We start from the raw sequence: 22,886 nt of genomic DNA, 5'->3' as shown, positions 1-22,886 counted from the left end.
ACGTACGTACACTAATACGTTCTTTTCGAAATTTTTTCTTTTTTTTTTCTTCCTTTTTTAATTATCGAGAGGAAGGTGGGATTGGGTATGAGAATAGAGGAGAGAAAAGATAGAAAAGTTATACAAGTAACGCGATTGATTTTGTTCTCCTCTTTTTCTCTCGGATCATTTCGAAAAATCTTGTCGTTCTATCATGGATATAGGACGAAGAATGACGAGGGATTTATATATGTATATATGTATGTATGTATATATGTATTTGCGCGTGTGTGTTTGTGTGTGTGTATAAATATACACGCACGAGTATATACGTATCGTTTGAAGCGAATAGGATGCTATAGGTGGGGGTAGGAAAAAGAGGGAAAACGGTGATGCACGTCTACGATGATTCGATAAAAAGGTTCGATTGCTCGTCGAGGGATGATTGTCCCTTGATTGAAAACATCCTCGATTCTGGTTGGAGGGTACGCAAAGGAGAAGCAAAGGGAGAACTTATCCCGTACATTTCGTCCCCATATGCCAGAGGATCGCTACGTATGTACGTATTACAGCTTTCCTCGTTTTTAATCTATCGATTATGGACTACCGTACGTAGGGGGCACGCTCTTACGATTGTTAAGGGTGCCTCGTTGATATCGTATTTGTACGTAGACACGCACGTTAGGGGATGAGAGAAGGGAGAGAGAGAAGGGTGACTTGTAGGGATAACTTTTCGACGGGAGAATGTGCCGATTATTTTAGGACCTTATTTTATTTCTTTTTTTCTTTTTCCTATTTTCTTTTGTATAAGAGCAAGCGAAATGATTGTAATGGGATTTCTCTCGATCATTCATTTTTTTCCTACAGGTTGGATTGTCGTTATTTAGTTTCGGATAAGAATGATTTAATCATTTGTGGCCTATATAAAAAAGGCGTTATTTCATGATAATGACTTTACAATTTTTATGATTCCTCTTTCACGAAACTTTAATTGATGAATATCAATTTATAATAATATTTGATTTGAAAATTTGTATCGATTTATATTAGCATTCTTCTGTTATCGAGAAGCTTTCTTTAGAAAATATAAGAAAGTATAAGATATAAGAGCGTCATAAAAAGACCATTAGAGGTATTGTCTGAGGATGACGGAAACTGTGTCTGGTATTTGAATTTAACGCGGCCGTCACGTGGCTCAATCTTGATTGAACGTTGATGAAAAAAACGTTCGACGTGATCGACTTTCGTTTCCGCGAACTTCGATTCGATTTATAAGCACTTTTCACGATTCATTCGTCCGCGAGTGTCACGAACGGTGAGTTTTAAAGGTTCCCAGAAGAGTATTGCGGCTTCGTACGAGGAAGGAGATCACCAAGAATGAGCAGCATAATCCACCAACGTACGGTAGTAATAAATCGCGAGGGAGTACTCGTACGGACATGGAAGTAATCCGATAATCCCATTAGACGAGGTCCCATAAAATCGTTAACGCAGACAAGTCCGATTACGTAAGCCGTGCTTCATTCGTAACCGTTGTCGGGACTGGTTTCGCGTGGTTATATCCGCACTGCGGATAATTCTTTGATTGCCTTTCCGATCTAAATTTACGTGAACGAAACGAACGAACGAACGAACCAACGTGCATACAAAATATCCAACAATTATTTAAATTTATACTCGCATTATCGCGAATAATAAAATGCGTCGGTGCTTTTCGCGCCACGTAGACTACATTTTTGTAGTCTACATTTTTACTTACTAAAACCGCAAGCGGATTTTAGGATTGTCATTAGGTTGATCAAGTATTAAGATATTCTTTTTTTTCTTCTTTACGTTACGTCTTCTGTACGATAAATACTTTATTTCGATTAATTATTAAAAATCACCCATCCCAATATTATATTCAAGATCGAAAAGATTTCTAGCAGATAATAATAATAATAGAAATAATAATAATAATAATAATAATAATAATGATAATAATCTTAATGATTTTTGAATCGCGTAATTACCCGTTGCGTTTAATCAAATAACGATAAATAAACGAGTTTCTTTGGGAGTAAGGTAAACGAATTATCCCTGTTCGTTGAATTAAACGACTCGGTTATACGCAGCGTTAAAAATGGGTGTAAGAGAGAGGTAGATAAAGGAAGAGAGAGAGAGAAAGAGAGAGAGAGAGAGAAAGAGACAAAGTGGGTGGGTGGGTGAAAGGGTTGCTTCTGTTTCTCATTAGCGACTCCATTAGCGGAATGTCTGCGCGCGCGCACAATATTAGGGCCCAATGTAAATTGGTAGCATTAAACGCATCAGGCGATTGCATCAATCTCATTAAGCGGGGCGCGCATAATGTTTCATGAGAGTGCAGCCGACGCGAATTGAGGTGGTCGGTTAGTAACGATGTTTGTGGATGCTCTGGAAAATTATCGAATTTCTCGGTGCTGTTTGCACCAAGCAAATCGAAAACAACGAAGAGTGTTCGAAGCGGAACGTTCGTTCGGCCTGAGACCACCGGAACTGCGTCGGGTTCTGCCAATCATGTATGTATATGTGTGCGTATGTATGACTAATATTTTTGATATATGTATATATGTATTTTTTTGTCGAGCATTCGTACATTAAACGCGATCGATCCGAATGCGTTTACTTTGAAAAATCATGAAAAACGCTTAAGAGATAACGTGTTTGATAGTTGATTTTAAAATGAATTGTATAGATATAGATTGATTAGGTAAATCTCGTAAAATATAAATCCCCATGAATGTTGGCGAGTTAATCGATTCGATAGATTACGCTTTCCAATTCCTTTGCGTACATTCCAGGTTTTTCTTAATCGTGCGACAGATCGATCGAGCGATCCAGGAACGATGATAATTATTCGAGATTAGGGTTATATAAGCAATTTCGACCGCGGGGCAGCCACGTCTGATTGTTGTCACAATGAGCTTATTATCTCTACGAAGCTATGAGACGTTCTTATCGGCTAAAGACTTCTTTTTTAAATTTATCTTTTATGCAATACTCTAAATACGCTGCACCGCTTTTATTTTTACTTTTAAGTTTCCCTTTTTTAGTTTGGTACGAGATACGGCATTTCTACGGCATTGTTGCTAATTGCTGCTAAGAATCACTAACGCCTAAGACCTACCTACCTGTTTTGTGAAAAATTAATTAGATGCCTCGCGAGCTGAACTGATGAAGCATTGAGGTCTTTTCTTTAATCTTCTGTCAAAACAACAAAATTAGTTTTATTCGCCAAGTGTACCGAGATATACTAGGAGATCAAAAATAAATCTTAATTGATTCCCAGGTTTTTTTCATTCGAGATTGAGAACCACGAAACTGAGCAATTACAGATCAGAAACCATCGTCGTTTTGATTCACCTTCACCATCCCTTGTAAATAGATTATTCGTTAAAAATCTTCGATTGATGTCAAAGCAATGAATGATAGTAATAGACAAATTTCAAGAAGATAAATTCGTTGCAACGAAGATCGGAAGGAAAGCGTTAAGTAAATAAAACGTTAATATGTAAAGAAGATAAATCGCAATTTTATTAAATCGCGAGGATTAATTAGCAGCGAGTTAACGATGGTTTCCGTTTACGTAATTAATTAATGATAAATCGACGAAAATTGTAATAGTATACAAACTACAATAACGCGATTGAAAAAGTGGTAAAATAGCGATTGGCTTTTTTTCTTTTTTTTTTTTTTCAATGTGTCATCCTAAATTTCTCATTTTTTGTTTCTTTCTCACATAAAATTACATACACACATCATACGTAACTCACATTTTCTTTTATCCTCTCTTCATTGTCAAGTGTTTTCATTGCACGTCTCCTCTTCTCGTTTATCCTCTCGTCACTCGGTTTGGGTTAATTATTACAAAGATGGTTGTACAATAATATAATATATAGACTCTGTATTAGTTACAATAATATCGTACGCATACGCCCGTTTCTAGCGTTGCCGTCTCCTTCGAAGCTTTTTTCATTTTGCGAAAAAGATTCGATCCGAATTCAAAGAGAAAATCGGTATACAATAGATATATAATCATTTCTCTTACCCTCTCTCCCTCTTTCTCCCTTTCTCTCTCTTTCTCGATTAATATATCTATGACGGTCGAGTTAGCTCTCGTAAATACAATTTTAATTCATCTTTCCACTAATCACCTTATTATTTTTATTTTATTTTGTTTAATTTTTTTCTCTTTCTTTCTTTTTTTTTTTTTATCGTTCGTTTAATCATTGCGCCTTTTTTATTGCTTATTTCTTACGCTAAAAAACAAACCAAAAATACAAGGGAGAGACCTCGGTGCTTTTGCAACGAAAACGCGAAATTTACTTCCCTTTGCGCCCTTTCATTTTTGACCCTATCTTTCTCTCGACGAGAAAACATAGAAATGAAAAAGGTTCGCGATCGCATCGAGGTCGAATCGGAAGGATATCAGAGAAAGAGTTGAGAAGAGATTCGTAACGCGAATTAGAGATGCAAGAATAAATTCTTCTCTATTCTTTGTCTATACATCGTTTTATTTCTCTCTTTCTCTCTCCATCTCTCTCTCTTCTTACTTTAGGCGAACTGGTATTGGAAAGAAAAAAAAATAGTCGATCACAGTTATATACGACGATATTTAAATGTGCAGCGAAGTATAAAATTTTTCACATTTTCTTCCCTCCTTACCATCACTTCAAACTACTTTTCGCTGTTGTCTCTTTTCTTTTTTTTTCTCCCTGTCCCCTCGAGCCGTTCGTATCTCTTCTCTCTCATTCTCTCTCTCACTCGCTCTCTCACTCACTCTTTCTCTCTCTCTCTCTCTTTCACTCTCTCACTCTCCCTCTCTTTCTCTTTCTATTTTTCTATCTTCCTTTCACTCCCCTCTTTCATTCTGTTAGTCGCATAAAATAGTCATTTTCCTATATGTATAAATCGAGTTGGTTGTATTGCGTTGAATCACTTGTTCTCCCATAGTCCTTGCTTTAATATTCTCTTTATACAGGCATAAATTTGAAAATTATCCTTGGCGTACGAGCATTCGCCGGTTATGTTTCGTTCGTCATTTGTTCGATCGTCGTTCAATCGTCGTTGGGCGATTTACTCTTGAATTCGTTTCCACCACCACCAATATATGTACATATATAGACACATATGCACAAACATACACACGACGAAGTTCGCGGAATTTGATTTCGTGCCGATATATGCTCTCGATTCTCCATCGGTTTTGGCGGTCTTCTTTTGACATCCTTTTTCCTATAGGCAACCCATGGATGGATAAATATATTTCCTGATATACATATACATATATATTTTCTTTTTATATATACACATATATGTATGTATGTATATACATATAATTATAAATTAAAGACGCCTATGTCGCCTGAAGTGGGTTTCTATATAAAAGATGGAGAAGTTTGGGCGAGCACTGTGATTTCAGGAGGGAAACGTTTGCAGAGTAAATTGCCCGGCGTCGTCTCTACCTTTATCAAGGATAGTCTCTCTCTCTCTCCCTCTCTCTCTCTTTCTCTTTCTTTCTCTGTCTACGTAGTTCCTACCTTAGAAGATAACGAGCCCGCCTCGTCGCTTGGCTTACTAGCTAGAACGAGATTACCGCGCTTATATTTCGTTTCACGATCGGTCCCTCATTCGCTCTCTCTCTCCCTCTCCTTTTATTGCCCTTTTCTTTCTTCTCTTTTCTCTTCCCTCGCGTAATCCCTCGTGACCAAAAAAGAAAGAAAGAAAGAAACGAAACGAAACGAAACGAACGATCAACCGATCCTTGCCTCGCTTTGATATGGTCCGATCACGATAAGCCGTTTGTTCGTTCGTTCGTTCATCGAGGATTTTAATTATCTAGCACGCGCGCGTTTACTACGAGAGCTACATGTGTACACAACGTGTCGGTAAAAAAAGCTACTGGCCGTATGCGCGACAAGTGTCGAGAAACGAAGGAAAGCACGTGTTTTTTTTTCACTTTTACATATATGGTCCGCTCTCTTTTTCTTTTTATTTTTCATTCTTATTCTTGCTTTTGCTCTTGCTCTTGCTCTTACTCTCTCGTCAATCGTTCGTTCGTTCGTTCGTTCGTTCGTACGCTCGTTCTCTCGTCCGTCCGTTTGACCGTAGTCAGGAAAAAGAGTCCGCACGTTCTTCGGGTGCATCCTTATCCTTTCGTTCACGGATCGAAGATCACCGGCTCGCCTCAAAGGGTCGACGGTCGACGATAGTGTGCGAAGTTTGTACCTTCTGGCGGTCGAGCTGATTTTCTCCCCTTTATCTTCTCCTCCTCCTCCTTTTCCCTTTACTCCCAAAACGATGATCGTACGAGCACGAATTTCTCCCGACGGAGAATGAGTGAAAGCAAGAGGGAGTGAGCGAGAGAGAAGACTTGGCAAGACCTATCGACCGAAGCAGTCAAAGCCAGTGAATCGATTCTTTCTTCCTCTTCTCCGTCCCACGTCTCCTTCCTCTTTCACCAACGGCAGAGCACCCTGTACTTCTTCCTCTTCCTCCTTTTCTTCTTCATTCTCCTCCTCCCATCCTCCATCTTTTTCCATTGGCCTCGACGTTCGAACGATCGTAGCCGTTGCTTCGTGCCAGAGGCGGTCTCTCTCTCCTTCTGTCTTCTTTTCCTTTTTTTTCACTTCGTCGCTCGGCATCCTCGTCGATAAAACATTTTCCCACGAAGGTCGTTCAACGCTTTTTTCGAAAATAGTCGCTCGTCGTCGTCGTCGTCGTCGTCGTCGTCGTCGTCGCCATCGTCGTCTTCGTCGTCTTCGTCTTCGTCGTCGTCGTCGTCGTCGTCTTCGTCTTTTCGATTAGAATCACCTAAATATTACGACTACCCCCGTCAGCAGGAGTATCGTCAGGTACGTCGCTCGATGCATCTGCCCCTTGTTCTCCTCCATACACTGACCTGCGACAACATCAATCGACACTTTCACTATTATGTACGTTAAATCGTTCAAAGTGAAATCGATTAGGTTCGAAATGTTTAAATTGAATGAGCATCGTAAACATTTTCGTTTTTCGAAGAAGATCAAGATTAGAATCCTTAAGGTAGAGGCTCGCTTACCGGTGCTGGTCGCATTAAAGGCCAACATCGGTGGGGGTGGAGGAATGCCTCTTTGACACGCTACCGGGCTGGAAGTCAAACTAACAACCCCACCGCTCTCTTTGTACATGAAACACAATCTTTGGGTGTTCCTGTAGGGCTGCGGCCTGTTGTTGTCGTTCGACCACGTTGTTTTGCGTTCAAGTGGGGTTGCGATCACGAACTGAGTACCCTCTGCGTCGATCCACCTTCCATGGCAGGAGTAAGCTTGAAAGCAGAAAAGACGATTGCTTTAGAATAGAGGGACAAGTGTCAAATCACAGAAAGAGGGGTACAGAGAGAGAGTACGTTGGGAACTTTTGGGTTAATATAGGGTGACTTTTCGGGGACAGTCGTTACCCTTCGAGCACCATTATCCCTTGATGAAACTTTGCCGATTGCAGGGGTTCAACGAGCATAATACAGAGCTTTGGCAAATTAAGAGAAGACCCTACACATAATTTTTAAGTACCTTCTCCCACACTTTCCAAAGTTCTACACCAATTGATCGATCCTATAGCAAAAAGGATGCTCATTCTTTCTCTTTTTTTTCTTTCTTTCAGTAATCCATTACGTGTATGGAATTAATCGATGAATTATAAATGGATTATTTATTGTCGAATAATAAGTAAGTAATAGTATTTACCGTAAACTGTGTTGTCATTCACGCAATCTCTTTGAAGCTCCATTCTGTCTGCGGTGGAACATCCAACGGTGAGAGTTGTGATCTCAGCGTTGCACTTTGATTCGACCTCTTCTCTTTTCTCTCGGGTTTCGCTCGTAACTTCCTCTTCGGTTACAAGATTTTCGAGGTCTCGTCGCATCCTCGTGAGATCCGCAAAGGACATGCTTTTGTAAGATCGAACGCCTTGGGATGATGATGATGATGACGATCTCTTCTTCGGTGCGTTCTTAGTATCAGGGTAATCCCCAAAGTATTCGTCGTCGTCCACTTCTAATATGGCGGACGTTCCCACGTCGTCAAAGTTCGGCATCCAGAATTGTTTCATGTCGGCAAACCCGGTAAAGTCTTCGGAGTTATCAACTATTTTGGAATTTCTTTTAGGTCTGCTCGATCCATCGGCATTATTTTCGTCTTTATTAAGTTCGTCCGATATTTTCTCTCGTTTTTTCGCTTTCAAATGCGAACCGTGTTCTCGATGAACCACGCTCTCTTGTTGTTCCGGAATTAATCTCGAGGAAGATGACGACTCCTGTTGATCTCTGTGACTTCTGTTATTACGATTCGATCTAGCTCGTCTACCCATTCGCTCACGCACGAGATATTCATTGTTCGCTCGTCTCTTTTCAAGCTCAAAATCGATCTTGCTTCGACCACGACGATCCTCGACTATTCGTTCTTGAGCGTGTCTAACCTTTTCACCATCGTGTCTGCTTGTCAGAGACTCTTGATGTTGATTCCTCCGACTTTCGCGAGTGTTCCTCTGATTATGGTTAACTCCGGTTACCGTGAATTTACCCAGATAAGGACACTGACGTAGTTCCGGTGAACTCGCTGAAACAGACAAAGTCCCTTTTTTAATCCTTTCAATCTACAACATGCAAAGATTTTCTTTTTTTTTCTTTTCTTTTCAACTATGTAACACAGGTAACGTATGTATGATCAGATTAACTAAATTGGAAGAATTCTCTTTTCATACTCGGTGTACGAGTAGACGGTCTTTTGTGGAATAAAGAGTACTGACATTTTTTTTTTTAACGTATAACATTTGCAATAACGTTGTAGAGATAAATGGTACGCTTGGGCATGTATATTCCATAGAATATACCTACCGAAGATAAGTTTGCATGAAAAAGCCAGAGAGAATAACAGGGAATAAGAGGGAATACGAGGAAATAAGAGAGAATATTATAGTTAACTTCTTTTGATCCTTGGAGTGATCTCTCCATCGTCTCAACATTGACAACAAAATTATTCGTTGTAGGTTTAACGGTGCGGACGCGATTTCGAGTTTATTTGGCAGAACATACGTACACACGTATGCATATGTAATAGAGAGACGTCGCGATGGGACATTTAACTGAGATTACATGCAGCTCGTGTCGTCAAATGAAAAGGACGCTCTGCCTGAGAGGGTAATGCGATAGATGCTACTAATTGCTGACAAATGCGGAAGACGTATTGTTGGTCTTAATGGAAGCTCGTTAGGTACTAAGGTATACAAAAATGGCCAAGGATTAGGAAAATGGTTGAAGTAAGAGAAGAATGCGAATAGTTATAACGAGGGAGACTCAGGCGTCAGAGAGAGAAAGAGAGAGAGAGAGGAGAAAGCGTAAATCGGCCGTAGGCAGACACAATGTGAACTCTAACGAGACAAATCTGACGACGCACCCTCCGGTCAAATCATCACCTCATCCTTTTCCTTCCCATTAAGACGGGTTCCTGGGGGCTACTAACTTGGAAAGTTTGCGGTGAAATTTTACATCCGCTATACTCCTCCGTGATATTTCTCAAAGAAAGGGGCTGACTATCTACCGTCACACGATTACTATATATAAACCTTCGTTCTCTACTTCGTTCTCCCTTGCCATTGACTGTTACTAAGGATGATAATTCCAAGGATTCCTATATACATCCCATAATACTTAGAATCGTTTGAGCGTGTTATATCCTTCGTTATATATACGTCCTACGTACTTGTCAGGGGGGTGGGGGTCGGGTCGAGTCACGTTTCGGTGAATATTTTTAATGCACATTCACTATGACAAAGAAAAGATTCGTTTGGTCTATGATCTACTTCGGAAAGACGAATAAAAATTGTATGCTTCGTTACGAAGTAATGCAAAGGACTTTCTTGTTCTCTTCCTCCTCTCTTTCCTTCCTATTGTGATTATGTACCGTGACTTTGTTTCGAAAAGGTCTTTTTAAAATACACGACTTGTCTTTTCTTTCTTTCTTTCTTTCTCTTACCGTCTTTCGTTTTCTCTACAAATCGTAAATCGATTTGGACGTACCTTCACGGGACGTGCCCGCAAAAATCTCGTTATTTTTATGGTTAATTAGACACGCATTACGATGGGCCAAAGGCGAGGCCGTGCTCGCCAAAGGAGACTTGATTTTTCCGACTCGTTAGGCGATTGCCAGTAGCACGAAGGTCCTGCCAAAGGGACCGAAGAATAAGGGTGAGTTTCCCGGCGAAGGGAGCCCACCCTTCTTCGATTGGCCCTTCTTTGTGTGCGATCGGGAGGACAAATCGGAGACTCGTCCCTTGAATCGTTAATTATATTCATCGCGAGAAAACTTTGAATAGCATTATTAGATAGACACACTGAAAGTATCTTCCTTTTTAAATGTAACAAGGAAAATAAAATCGATGTACTATACCGTCATTCTCGAAATTCACCGTTAGGCTGGCTCATTGTCATCTATGCAAGTCAGTTCTCAAATCTCTCTTAATCAAACTGATTAAATTTGTAATTAATTCAATTTCTATATCATATGTATTTTTTTATTTTGACATTTTGTTCATCCTTCAACACGCTATACCTATCAATAAATTTCAAGAAAAAATTTAATAGTATTTTCACGCACATTCAATATAGTATTTATTCATTATTTTAAATAATATCAATTTTATTGTAAAGAAACGCTTGAGACTATTCTCATAGATATTTCATGTAAATGAAGAAATCATTGAAACACGCATGCTTGTTTCGTATATGTGTTTACGTAGTTACGTATGGAACGAGCTCGAGAAAGAAAAATAAAACGGGAAATAGGTTGCGCGTGCACATTCTTGTCTCATTTACGCACGAAAAGAGTAAGTCCTTTTTGCAGATTGCATATTTTATATTGCGGACACTTTTTCTTTGGAAAAGATATACGCATACATATATACGAATACATAAACACGAGTTGCACATAAAATGCGCAATTATTTTGCTCGCGAGTGTCGATATTGTCGTACAGTTGGTCTGCGACATTTTACTTTTGCTTCTTTGTTCGGGTCATCCGGAAATGACGTCTCGATTCTCGTCAGAGCGATAAATTTCCCACGGAAATAACTTTTGGCACGGAGACCGAGAGAGAGAGAGAGAGAAAGTGTGAGAGAGAGAGAGTGAGGTTTGTTGTCGGGGTGTTCGTTCGTTCGTTCGTTCGTTCATTCGGTCGGTCGTACGTCGAAACAGGAACACGTATGTTTCACCAAAAGCAATGACGAGAAGTGAATTTTGATTTTTAATTATTTTTCTTCTAGAGAGCTGATTTTGATGGTTTTTTAAAAAGAGTCGAGAAACGTTGGTAAATTAGAGCGTAGGTCAAAGAATTTTATCATCTTCTTGCTGGATTTCAAATTCGAAAGAAATGTGTATGCGTGTGTTAAACAAATGAATTAAGAAAATAATTATTCAACGAGAATAAAATATGATTCTAGTATATATCCTATCTCCAAGTACGCTTTCAATTTTCAATACAATGAAAATAATTCGATATATAATAAATTTTCTAATAATTTCATGAATGATGAAATGTGATATTAATGTGATAGTAATCTTTCTAAAAGCATTGACAGAATACAATTGGTAGTATTTTCCTTCGCTACATATATTACGATCGATAATTAGTCACAGATTTGAGTGTATATCGGTAAAATTTGGTAATTTATAGTTCTCGTCAAAGAGAACCGCGCTTGGTCTTGATTAACGATCTACACCACAGGAAAATACAAACGAGAGATAGAGATAGAAAATGCTTGTCTATCTATAAGCGACGATGACAACTCGCGTAATTAAGCCTATAACGGATTGTTTATTATTGGCCGGACAATGTCCAACCCTGTTTTCGGCAAATATAGTTATCTATTTAATTTTCTACCGCGAATATCGACCCATTAGCTATAGTTCGATGTGTCGTGTACCGCCGCGTGGTCCAGGAGCTAACAACCTCGAAAACGTAATCGGTTAATTAGTATGCGTTACTATTTGATTAGCTTTCTCTTCCTTTCTCTCTCGATCCCCCTCTATCCAGCTCTCTTTCTCTCTTCCCTTCCCTCTCTTTTTCTCTCCAATTCGAATATTTTTGAATACATAATCAATTGTTATTCCACCGATAATTCGTTATGTATGTTCATCGTACTCGTATCTATTTTGGGATTATTCCCATAACGTATGATCAAATTTATTTTGATAAATTAAAATGATAATTATGTTTTCCAATGATAACGATAAATATTATATAGAATATTCATTCTTTATATTACTGTGAAACCTTCAATATCTGTTCTACTATTCACATGTTCGAAACACTGTCAATAAAACGTTGTTGCTTGTGTCATCAGTTATATCCATTAGTGGAAGACAAAAACAGCTATGTATGATTCGGAAACAAAGTGATATCGGGCAAATGTAGTTTTTAGCATTTCTAAAGTTATGCTCATATATTTTGAAATATTCTGTACATATATAAATGCATGTGATAATAATAAAAAGAAATATATATAGGAAAACTCCTTTAGAAGCCTCAACGGGGTTTAAAAGTGGAAGTGAGTAATGGATAGCGTGGGATTATCGGGGACGTTATCAGAGGGTTAGGAGAGAGGGTGGCGAGAGGGTGGCGAGAGGGTGGCGAGAGGGTGGCGAAAGGAGGGTCTCGACAAGGCGGGCCGAGTCTAAAGGCCACGGAGTCAGGTGACCCGTGTCAAGTTCAAAGACGCGAACGTTCTAACCCTACCAACGTTTAATCCACCTACGCGAGAAGATACCAAGGAAACTGCTCTCCATGATCGATCGTCTATGAAACTCCGAGTTTTTATAACCTTTACATGGATTACATCATTTTTTCTTTCACTTCCATCATTTTCCCATTAAACAAATAAATCGACATATGTTCGTATGTATTAGGTTCTTGGATAATTTCTATCCTATTTTACACTTTTTCATTAAATCATCAGAATTTTCCCAAGGCATTTATTTCATTTATTATATTTTATTCTAAAAAAAATCTTCAGACATTATATAGATCAGAAAACAATATTATGATAGAAATTATGCTAGGAAAAAATCATACGATTCCATTGAAAACAAAACAATTGATGATTCTTTATACGATGTCACAGGCTATGCTTTGAGTTTCATGCAAAAGTCAAGTATCGTATCCATCGTTTGCGGGATGGCAAATTGATCGATAAAAAAACTTTTTCTCGGACTATAAATTAAAAAGTGTTCTCGTATTGAATATATAGAGTTAGTTCTTCTTTCAAGTAGTAAAAGACAGATGAGTCGAGGGAAAAGGCAGGTAGTAGTAGGTACCTCGCGTGTTCGCGAACGAAGAAAGAGAGAGAGAGAGAGGGAGAGAGAGGAGAGAGGAGAGACGAGAGAGAAGAGACGAGAGACTTTGCTTTTAACGAACTCTGTTCGGTCGGTTTCCTCGCAATCCATTGGGAACTCGAATCAATCATTTTCAAAAGGATCAAGAGGGTGAGAAGACACGCGCACAAAAAAAATAGATAGAAAGAAAGAACAAGTGAATTAGAGAGAGAGAGAGAGGGGGGGGGAGGGGAGAAAGGATCGAGCTTTTCGTATCCCCTTTGGAGAACGAACGGTTGTTCCAAGGGACTAACGGAGATGGTTCGGTCAAAATGCTAAAACTTGTACATTAACGAATGCATTAAATATGAGAGGATGGTGAAAGGAGTTTTGGTGACAAGAAGGACGACGATAGCGAAGGAAGAAAAAAGAGAAGAACTCTCGGACGAGACGCATAATATTCCACGAGTCTCCAACGACTGCATTATGGATTACGGATTATGGATTATGGATTATGGTTCGACGCGACGCAGCACAATCGTGTTATGAAGTCCGAATCGTAGCCTTTTTTTTTTCTTCCCCTTTCTATTTTTTCTTTTTAATCTTACAACCAAACGAATATTCTCTCTCGAAACGCGTTTAACGTTTTCTCCTCACGCCCATAGCAGATACGAATTATCTTCGTCTTCCTTTCGTCGGCATGTATAATGAAATGCTCCGTAGAGACGCGAAAACGTACAATTTAATGAGATTTAAACGTGAAAAACGAGGGGTCCTTTGCATATTTACGTAACGTCGCGAAAGCCCGTATATCCGTGGCTCTTCTCCTTCTTCCTTTATCCATTCACCCCCCCCCACCCCCATCCCTATGCTCCTCCTTTTCTTTCCTTTTCTTTCCTTCAATCCGTAGTTTAATATCTCACGAAAGATGAAAGTCGAGCGTCGTTTTTTGCAAAAACTATCGTTCTCCCTCTTTCTCTCTCTCTTTCTCTTTCTATTTCTCTTGATCTCTATCCTTTTCTATCTTTCATCTTTTCTTTCTTTTTGTCTTTTTCCCTCCGAGACTCCGTCCCTTGTCCTTTTGTAACAATCTTTTCTTCTCCTCCTTTTGTTTCTTTTTTTGATTCATTTCTTTATTTTCCTCACCGTTCTTATAATACGTAATAAACATTTGGAAATTTTCCATCGTCGAGAGTAATTTTTGAAACAGTATGAAAATATGAAAATTTGCTTTACGTACACATTGATAATAATCGCTCATAATATTGTCTTATCTTATAATTAAGTATGGTTTTTTTGAAAAAGTTTTATAGGGGAAAAAAGGAAAGAAGGAAAAAGAAATTTAATTTAGTTTTGGTATTCCATGGTCGAGGGTAAATAAATGAAGCATATTGCGAGACCAGATAGTATTTGAAGCCCTTTTATAAACATAATTTACTCGGTGTACTCACTACTCGCGATGTTTTGCGGTACAGGAATCCAAGAGAATATAATTGGCAAAGTTCGAAGCACGCTACTATGGTTTACTATAATAGTTTTACAAAATTATACTTTGGCCGGTGGAAAATCAGAGTCGAACAACGAATAAAGCGATTATCGTTGTATACAATTATAAATCGGTTACGTGAGAAGCTTTTAAAGATATACGCCGTAGTATTTGTGTAAAATCGATAAACAGAGTATTATAAGTATTGTAACTATAGTTATTATAATTTACAATGTTATCGAACTATAATTAAACTCTTAATCTCGGAGATAATTTATTTGTTATAAAAAAAAGAAAGACTTAAAAAGACTTAAAAAGTAAAAAGGGGAAAAACAAATGGAAAGAATTTGCGATCATTCAAGCGTCGTCGTCGAAACGAAAACACTCGCGTTTTTCGGTCTTTCACGGTAGGATCGCGGAAGTAACGAACGCAAAATGACACGAAGAAAGGAAGGAAGGAAAGAAAAGGAAAAAAAATCTACGGGGGGGAGGGAGGGAAAAAAAAATCTCAGTCGGAGAGCAACGAGCCAAAAATGATCACGCGACGCTTCGCTCTATGGAAAATCAATTCCCCGAAGGTAGAGGTATGCGCAAAAATGACGTGGCCAACGAGATGAAATTTTTGGCACGTGCATTTTTGCTTCATTGAACCATTCTTCCGCTTTTTGTTCGTTTCTGTCCGTTTTCCTCTTTCACGGGCGACGGTTCGTTATGCGCGTTGGTTTCCTGCCGTAGAGAAAGATCTTGCCTCTCTATTCGATTCGTTTTCTATCAGTAGTTGCCTTTTCCCTAAATTCGACTCTCTCCGCAGTCGAACGGAAAAATATTAATCCGCATATTTGTACGTAGCAGAGGTAGAATGCCGAGAATCTCTTTCTTTCTGTCTGCGTGCAACAATTCTTTTTTCGCAGTCTTTCCTACCATTTTTATTGAAAGTATTCGAATAAACGAATGAAAGGACGGAGAGAGTGAGAGTTCATCAGCCATGGGGAATCAACTAAGAGCTTGTTAATTTTCTAACACGATTTTACATTCCCAAACGAGTCGTTCTTTCTTTCGCGTAATTAATATATCCCAATTCTAAAAGCGAAATCGGATGAAAAGATCGAGAGAAATGGTAGAAAATAATAAAAAATGCAAAGCATTTTAATACCTTCGAGAGAGAGAGAGAGAGAGAGAGAGAGAGAGAGTGTGTGTGTATGTGTGTTTGTGTGTGTGTGTATGGATAACGGATTGCAATGAATTGGGCTTTTGCTCGAGGGGACGAGAGAAAGGATATTTATTAGGAAGAATATATTAACGGCTTATACTTAAACTGGCGTTAACAAACGACGAATATAATTCATGCATTACTCGATTAATTTCAATGGAAATCGCTTTTCTATTTTTAGTATTACCCCAAGCTGCTAATTTGCCAAATATATGCATGATTTAATACGAACTCGGGGACAAATCTTCAATTCCTTCAACGTGACATTTATGTTTTTTTTCCTAATAGGAAGATCCGTTAATGCAAGAGATTATTATGCATTGAATAAATAATGAGCTTATTTTATTATTATTTATTATTCAATATTAAGAGTTTTTTTTTGTTTCTTAAATGTTGAACGATTTTAATGAAATGTTCGTGCTTTTGTTGGAAAATTCGAGCTTACTTTTTACATTTTTGAAGATATTTAACTGTGATGAGAGCTACACTCTTTCTTTCTCTTCCTCTATTTCTCTCTCTCTATCATAGACATTTCTATCCGTTGTAGGTGGAGATCGAGCCGAATTGAATGGTCGGATGGGGTGTGTAAACCGAAAGGGAGATATCGGATGGACGGTGAATGTTTTTAGTAGAGTTAGTATATTCGGCCGCTTATATAATCAATATACAGGGTTGAGAAGGAGTAGAAAAAGGAAAAGCAAGAGAAAGACGAACAGAGAGAGAGAGAGAGAGAGAGAGAGAGAGAGAAAGTGGAAGGTCGAAGAACGGTGAAATGTCAAGGTCTATTGGAAAGGATTGGAAGTAATAGAAGAACGTGAGAAAGCAAAGTGAATGTTTGGTAAAGCACAGAGTAAAAAAAGAAGAAATAGTGGAAGATAAACGAGTGATTCAGAGGAACGAGAAAAATGTGGATGGGAGTAAAGATTTGTTTCCTTGAAAAGAAAACACGCGAAGATCAAGGAGGGAGAGAGAATGATTATCGAAGAAGAAAAATCACGAAGGAGGAGGAGGAGGAGGAGTGTGAGAAAGAAAAGAAAAAAAAAAGAAAGCGGGATAAGAAAGAAAAGAGGGAAGAGAGAAATCGAGAAGTAATCGGATGAGAGGGAAGAAAGAAAAGCACGAAGGGTGGAAATGGTTGGATAGAAAGCTAATACTAGCAAGCAGTCTTGCTTGCTTGCTTGCTCCATGAAATGCGTTAGACGAAGAAAGCTAGCTGCAAAAAGCGAAACTGCAAGATGTGCAACTGCAATCTCAGTTAGGCGCCGCAGGGACTGCCAGCGACGTCAGCAGAAGGTTTCGCTTTTTCTTCGTGGATTCGCTTTTCTGCCGATGCTTCGAAAGGGCTTACACTCTTTCCTCTTCTTCTTTCTCTACTTCCTTCCCCCACTTTTCCCTATTCACCACATCTTTCAAGAATTACGAATGCTCGATTGCATTGTCGAGTCTCGAAATCGGTCTCGCATTGCAAATCAATTTCTACTTGTATTATTGCTATTTCCGAGTACACTTCGACATCGATTATCGAAATATGCGAAAAGTATCGATGCCGTCTACTCGAATAATAATCTATTTTCAAAAAGAAATATCGCTAAATTCGAATTTTATCGCGTTTGTACGCATTGTCTGTTGTCGTTGTTGAGAACTATAGTATTCTGTGCAAGAAAATTGGCAATTTGCTTGCAAATTCGGTACACGACGTCCGGCCGGCGTCGGGCCCGCAGGCACATAGAAAATTTCATGGATTTTCTCGAACAACGAGACCCGTAGTAGCAGCCCCAAGGATGGACGAATACGGCCACAATTTTTGCCATTGGCTGACTACGTACGCGGAACGGAAAGAAAGAAAGAAAGGAAAGAAAGGAGAGAGAGGAAAGTGTGAAAATTGTAGAGAGAGAGAGAGAGAGAAGGAGTGTCCGCAACAAAGTTACCTTCTTCTTCTTCTTCTTCTTCTATTTCGCGCATTTGATTGAAGTTTCGCTTGCAAAATTTCCTTTTCTCCTTGTGATTCGCCGCCCGAGGACATCGCCTTATATCCCTTAGAGAGATACTCCCTTCTTCTTAATGCTACCCCAGTTGACCACAAAGAGAAAGAAAGAAAGAGAGAGAGAACGAAAAAGTAAAGTACTACCAACTTTTTGTACTTTTCTTTTCTTCTTCGCTACGTTAGAATGGTACTTCAGAAAAGAAATTTCTTTTTATTACGACTACAAATAATAAAAAAGAATAAGAAAAATAGACATTCTCGAGATGAACTACGAAATGAAAATGTTTGCTTATATACTCGCACGTACTATCAACAAGTATCGCATACAATCGATCTCCACGAAAGGAATTTTTCATTGAAACAGTTATTTCGTATCAGACATATTTAGGTATTCGAGATAGAAAGGTTTGTCCATTTTGTATGGTTTCTCAAAGTCCCATATGGCGAAACAACAAGGTACCAACATGGAAACGGTTGAATTATTCTCAAGAGATGTAAAGCGTGTAAACCACCACCATAACGCGTCAGCCAGTTTCTATTTATAAAGGTACGCAACGACCTCTCGGCTAGCTTATTCCATTGAAATCCTGCTTACGGGATTATTCTGAAGGGCTAACACGAAAGTCGATAATTATAATGGTATACGTTTTTGGATACTAGATGTAGTCTAATAGAGTTGTTAGTGGTAGTCAGATTGCTACAAATAGGATTGTTACTATAGTTAATAGTAAGTTATTAATTAGACGCTCTATTAATGTCAGAACAAGCCGAATGCGTGTTTACACGTGCAGAGGAAAAGGTGTTAAGGGAAAGAATAGTTTATGGAAGGGCTGGCTATCTTATGTATCTTTTTCATCATTCGTTATATGATTCATCTTATTTTATTTACCATAGTTAAATACAAGAAGCCTACTCTAAGTAATTAAATTTCAATCTTTACCGAGAGAAAAAGAATAAAATATTTCACATCTTATATATATATATATATAAATAATATGTGTTTTCAGAGACATCTCAAATCTTATTTGCTATTTAATCCGACGTTTTCGTTCAATGTAGTATTTGCGTGTGTAGAAGACCAACGTGCACACAAAGGGAGACCCTCTTCACCTTTTGTTAAATTAGCTAAGGGACGAGATGTCGTTCGCGAATGCTGGACTCGGAAAAAGGATGGAAAGGATAGCTTGGACACGATAATTGTTTTTCTTTAATTTATCCTAGACTCTTAGCGTCGACAGAATCGGTCAACTATGTTGGTCACGTTTCTCATGTCCAACCGAGAAACCATCCAGTTTCTTTTTCTTTCTTTTCTATTTTTCTATTTGTGTCTTCGTATATGCACTACACCTATTCTTGTACTCTACTAATTCCATCTACCTTCCTTGATTTTCTTTCTTTCGAAATGAGAGATACAGGTTGATAAATAGATAGATGGATAGATTGATATAGACACATTTACCTAGTTTTACTTTTCTCCCGACCGAAAAATCGCCAATGATTCAATCCCAAAGAAATTTTTAATCGAAATAATAGATTGTCAATTTGTTTAGACGGGATTGTTTCGTTCCTATTAACCCTTTGCACTCGAGGCCTTTTTCGCTTGCGCGAACCAGCAATTCGAGACGATTTCGACCAAACTAAGCAGACATTTTACAGGTACTTTTTTTAAAAACATTTATAAACAAACAAGCGTATAGAAATAATAAAGTATCATCAGTTTATTCATTTATATGTCGAAAAAACCAAACTTTGATAAATACTACACTCTGTAATTAGTTTTGGTTGAGTTGACACTTGAAATCAGCCGGGCGCTGTATCGGCGCCGCTCGAGTGCAAAGGGTTAAGTATCCTGATAAGTATCCTTACGGACATTCGTTATTATTGCGAATTTTGTATAAATACTTCGTATATGCACTACACCCATTCTTGTACTCTACTAATTCCATCTACCTTCCTTGATTTTCTTTCTTTCGAAATGAGAGATACAGGTTGATAAATAGATAGATGGATAGATTGATATAGACACATTTACCTAGTCTTACTTTTCTCCCGATCGAAAAATCGCCAATGATTCAATCCCAAAGAAATTTTTAATCGAAAGAATAGATCGTCAATTTGTTTAGACGGGATTGTTTCGTTCCTATTAATCCTTTGCACTCGAGGCCTTTTTCGCTTGCGCGAACCAGCAATTCGAGACGATTTCGACCAAATTAAGTAGACATTTTACGGGTACTTTAAAAACATTTATAAACAAACAAGCGTATAGAAATAATAAAGTATCATCAGTTTATTCATTTATATGTCGAAAAAACCAAACTTTGATAAATACTACACTCTGTAATTAGTTTTGGTTGAGTTGACACTTGAAATCAGCCGGGCGCCGTATCGGCGCCGTTCGAGTGCAAAGGATTAAGTATCCTCATAAGTATCCTTACGGACATTCGTCATTATTGCGAATTTTGTATAAATAAATTGTTCTTTTTAATTAATAGTGAAATATCGTTTGAAGTGGGTTGTTCAAAAAGAGAAGAGTACACAGGAAATGAAAATTAATGTAAAATCCTTCCGCAAAGTTTTTTGTTCGAGTTTTTTTCCGAACGAATATATTATATGGAAAGGTAAGAGAAAAAAGTGTACGTGTGGGAGATAGAGAGAGTGTTCGAGTTCATGAGATGTAACTTTGTTCGGAGCATAGTCGATGTCTGAATCGTATGGTTCCTTTCTCTGACGTCGACATTACGGTACGTCATGTTATTTCCGGTTGCCGATCGCCAGAGGCGTTTCTCTCCGACGTTGTATGTCCGTTTCTACTTGGACGCGCAACCTCGTCCTTAGATTTCCTATACATTCAATCGAATCGGTTTTCTCTAATATAATGCATATTCTTAAACCTATTTAAATGTTGTTATAGAACAGAACAAAATAATAAAAATAAAATATAATCAATTGGAAAATGACAGTCCATCGATGAACGTAACATCGAAAAATTTGAAAAATCTTTACTTTTTGATCGTAACATGATTTTTCCCTCGAGTAAACAAAATGAAACAAATAACTTTTGATATAAAAATAAATAGGAGATAGATCGTGTTGTATACGGTGAAGTGTTCTATCCTTTTTCGTCGAAAACGAATAAATAAAGGAACAGAAATCCAGAAGAAGAAGAAGGACGATGAATCGAAAAGACGTTGAATAGTAAAATATTCAAAGTATAAAGAATATTAAGAATTCCTGGGGTATGTATTATTAGAAAAGAAAAATAATAAATGTTTCAAGCTCTCTGCTCGAGTACTGTTCGATATCGACTTTTGCATTTCCCGTTGCGATTTCACGACCCGACAAACCACAATCGGATTAACGCTGGAAACTCTCATGGATACGCGAATATTATAATGAAAGCTTACGGTGAAAGAACCATTGGAAACAAATCGTATCTAGTGGCATCGTTCGTTCGATGGGACGGACAAAGGGAATCGTTTTCGTAGTCGGTGTTCCTGTGTACGTGTCTATTTATTTGTCTGCGTGTGCGTGTGCGTGTGTGTATTCAAATCATCGTGTTTCATCATTGTGGTATTTAATTATTCGAGAGCCGTTTTGCTAATGCCTCGTTCACCGATAAGACCATATTGCACGTGAAAAGCCGCTTAAAAATAATTCTACATAATATATATTACTGGCAAATATTTCTGCGCCCGCCAAACGTCCAATAATTTTGTAACGACTGCGCGATCCATTACCGAGCATCGTCGATAATTAAATTTTAATCCTCCTACCTACTCTTCTCCAATGTCTATACCTTTCAAGAGTTTATTTTCCTGCGAATACGCATACTTTCGCATAATACGCGTACTTTCATTTTCGATATTACCTATATACTCAAGAAACGCAGAACTACAATCGTAATAAGGATAGTAACGATACATTGTAAATAAATGACCACCCTCCATTTCTGTAATTTATCATTAAACAAACGTTGTTTTGTTTATTATCGAGTTGTTGTCTCTGTTAATCTCACTCTAAAAGAATATGTCCTAAATATTGCGTATAATTAAAGTATCGTGTGTTAAAGGATACATTGTAAAAAATGAAAGTATAATTAGGGAGTCTAAATTACGATAAAATACTATATTTTACTTTACGATTATCCGAGCTCTGAATTCATACAAATTGAATATAATTAATACGAATTCCATTTGTCATTACATGTTACAAAAAGTACTTGCATCAAAAAAAGAAAGCCAAGGCTAAAATTGAATCGTTAGACTTCGGTATTGATCTCATGGCAATCAAAATTTGATTAAACAAAATACAGAAAACGAAGATCTAAAATAATCGCATGAAAAGTTGAAAATGTGCCGAAATCTTCTCGATGCAAACGAAAAGAAATTATCCGTCTCTTCGCTCGTTTCAGATTTTTTCGTATCGGACAAGACCTTGAGAAAAGGAAAAGAGTAGGAGATATATTTTACGATTGGAACTTTTCGAGTAAGGTCGAAGGTCAACTTCGAGCTAAGCTTTCGTCGTCGTCGTCGTCGTCGTCGTCGTCGTTGTCGTCGTTCTAGTCTTCGTCGTTCTAGTCTTCGTCTCGAGTCTCGCGAATGAGATGGTTGAACGGATGAAAGGAGTCGTCGTCGAATGAAAGGGTTGCTATCTCGAAAGAGGGAGAGGACGAGGACGAGGACGAAGAGGAACGAATCGTGCGAGACGGGGAGTGAGGAGGGAGGAAGGGGATGGCATAAGTGACAAGTTGAGGGATTGCCGCGCCTACGAGCGTGCATTGTACGCAATCGTCCTTCGTGAATACCTCGAGGCCCTTACTCCACCTACGATTTTCACCATTTTCGACTACATACATATGTATAATACA

The 22,886-nt window shown here is 38.3% G+C and overlaps 1 protein-coding gene across 11 annotated transcripts in view; it reads right to left on the bottom strand.

The window, feature by feature from the left end:
• Nucleotides 1-779: 779 nt before the first annotated feature.
• Nucleotides 780-22,886, bottom strand: part of LOC122526224 — a 218,115-nt gene continuing 196,008 nt past the window's right edge. For all 11 annotated transcript variants that reach the window (XM_043649484.1, XM_043649482.1, XM_043649481.1 and 8 more), the window contains 3 exons: nt 7,722-8,591; nt 7,058-7,303; nt 780-6,898 (listed from right to left, as the gene is read on the bottom strand). In XM_043649484.1, the coding sequence (XP_043505419.1) occupies nt 6,807-6,898; nt 7,058-7,303; nt 7,722-8,591 (1,208 nt within the window). In that variant the 3' untranslated portion in view covers nt 780-6,806. The remainder of the gene's footprint in view (nt 6,899-7,057; nt 7,304-7,721; nt 8,592-22,886) is intronic.

Source organism: Polistes fuscatus, unplaced genomic scaffold, assembly GCF_010416935.1.
Source record: "Polistes fuscatus isolate 324 unplaced genomic scaffold, CU_Pfus_HIC Scaffold11, whole genome shotgun sequence".
NCBI lineage: Eukaryota > Metazoa > Arthropoda > Insecta > Hymenoptera > Vespidae > Polistes > Polistes fuscatus.
Note: the sequence above shows the minus strand (reverse complement) of the source record. Positions and strands in the feature narration are given on the sequence as shown.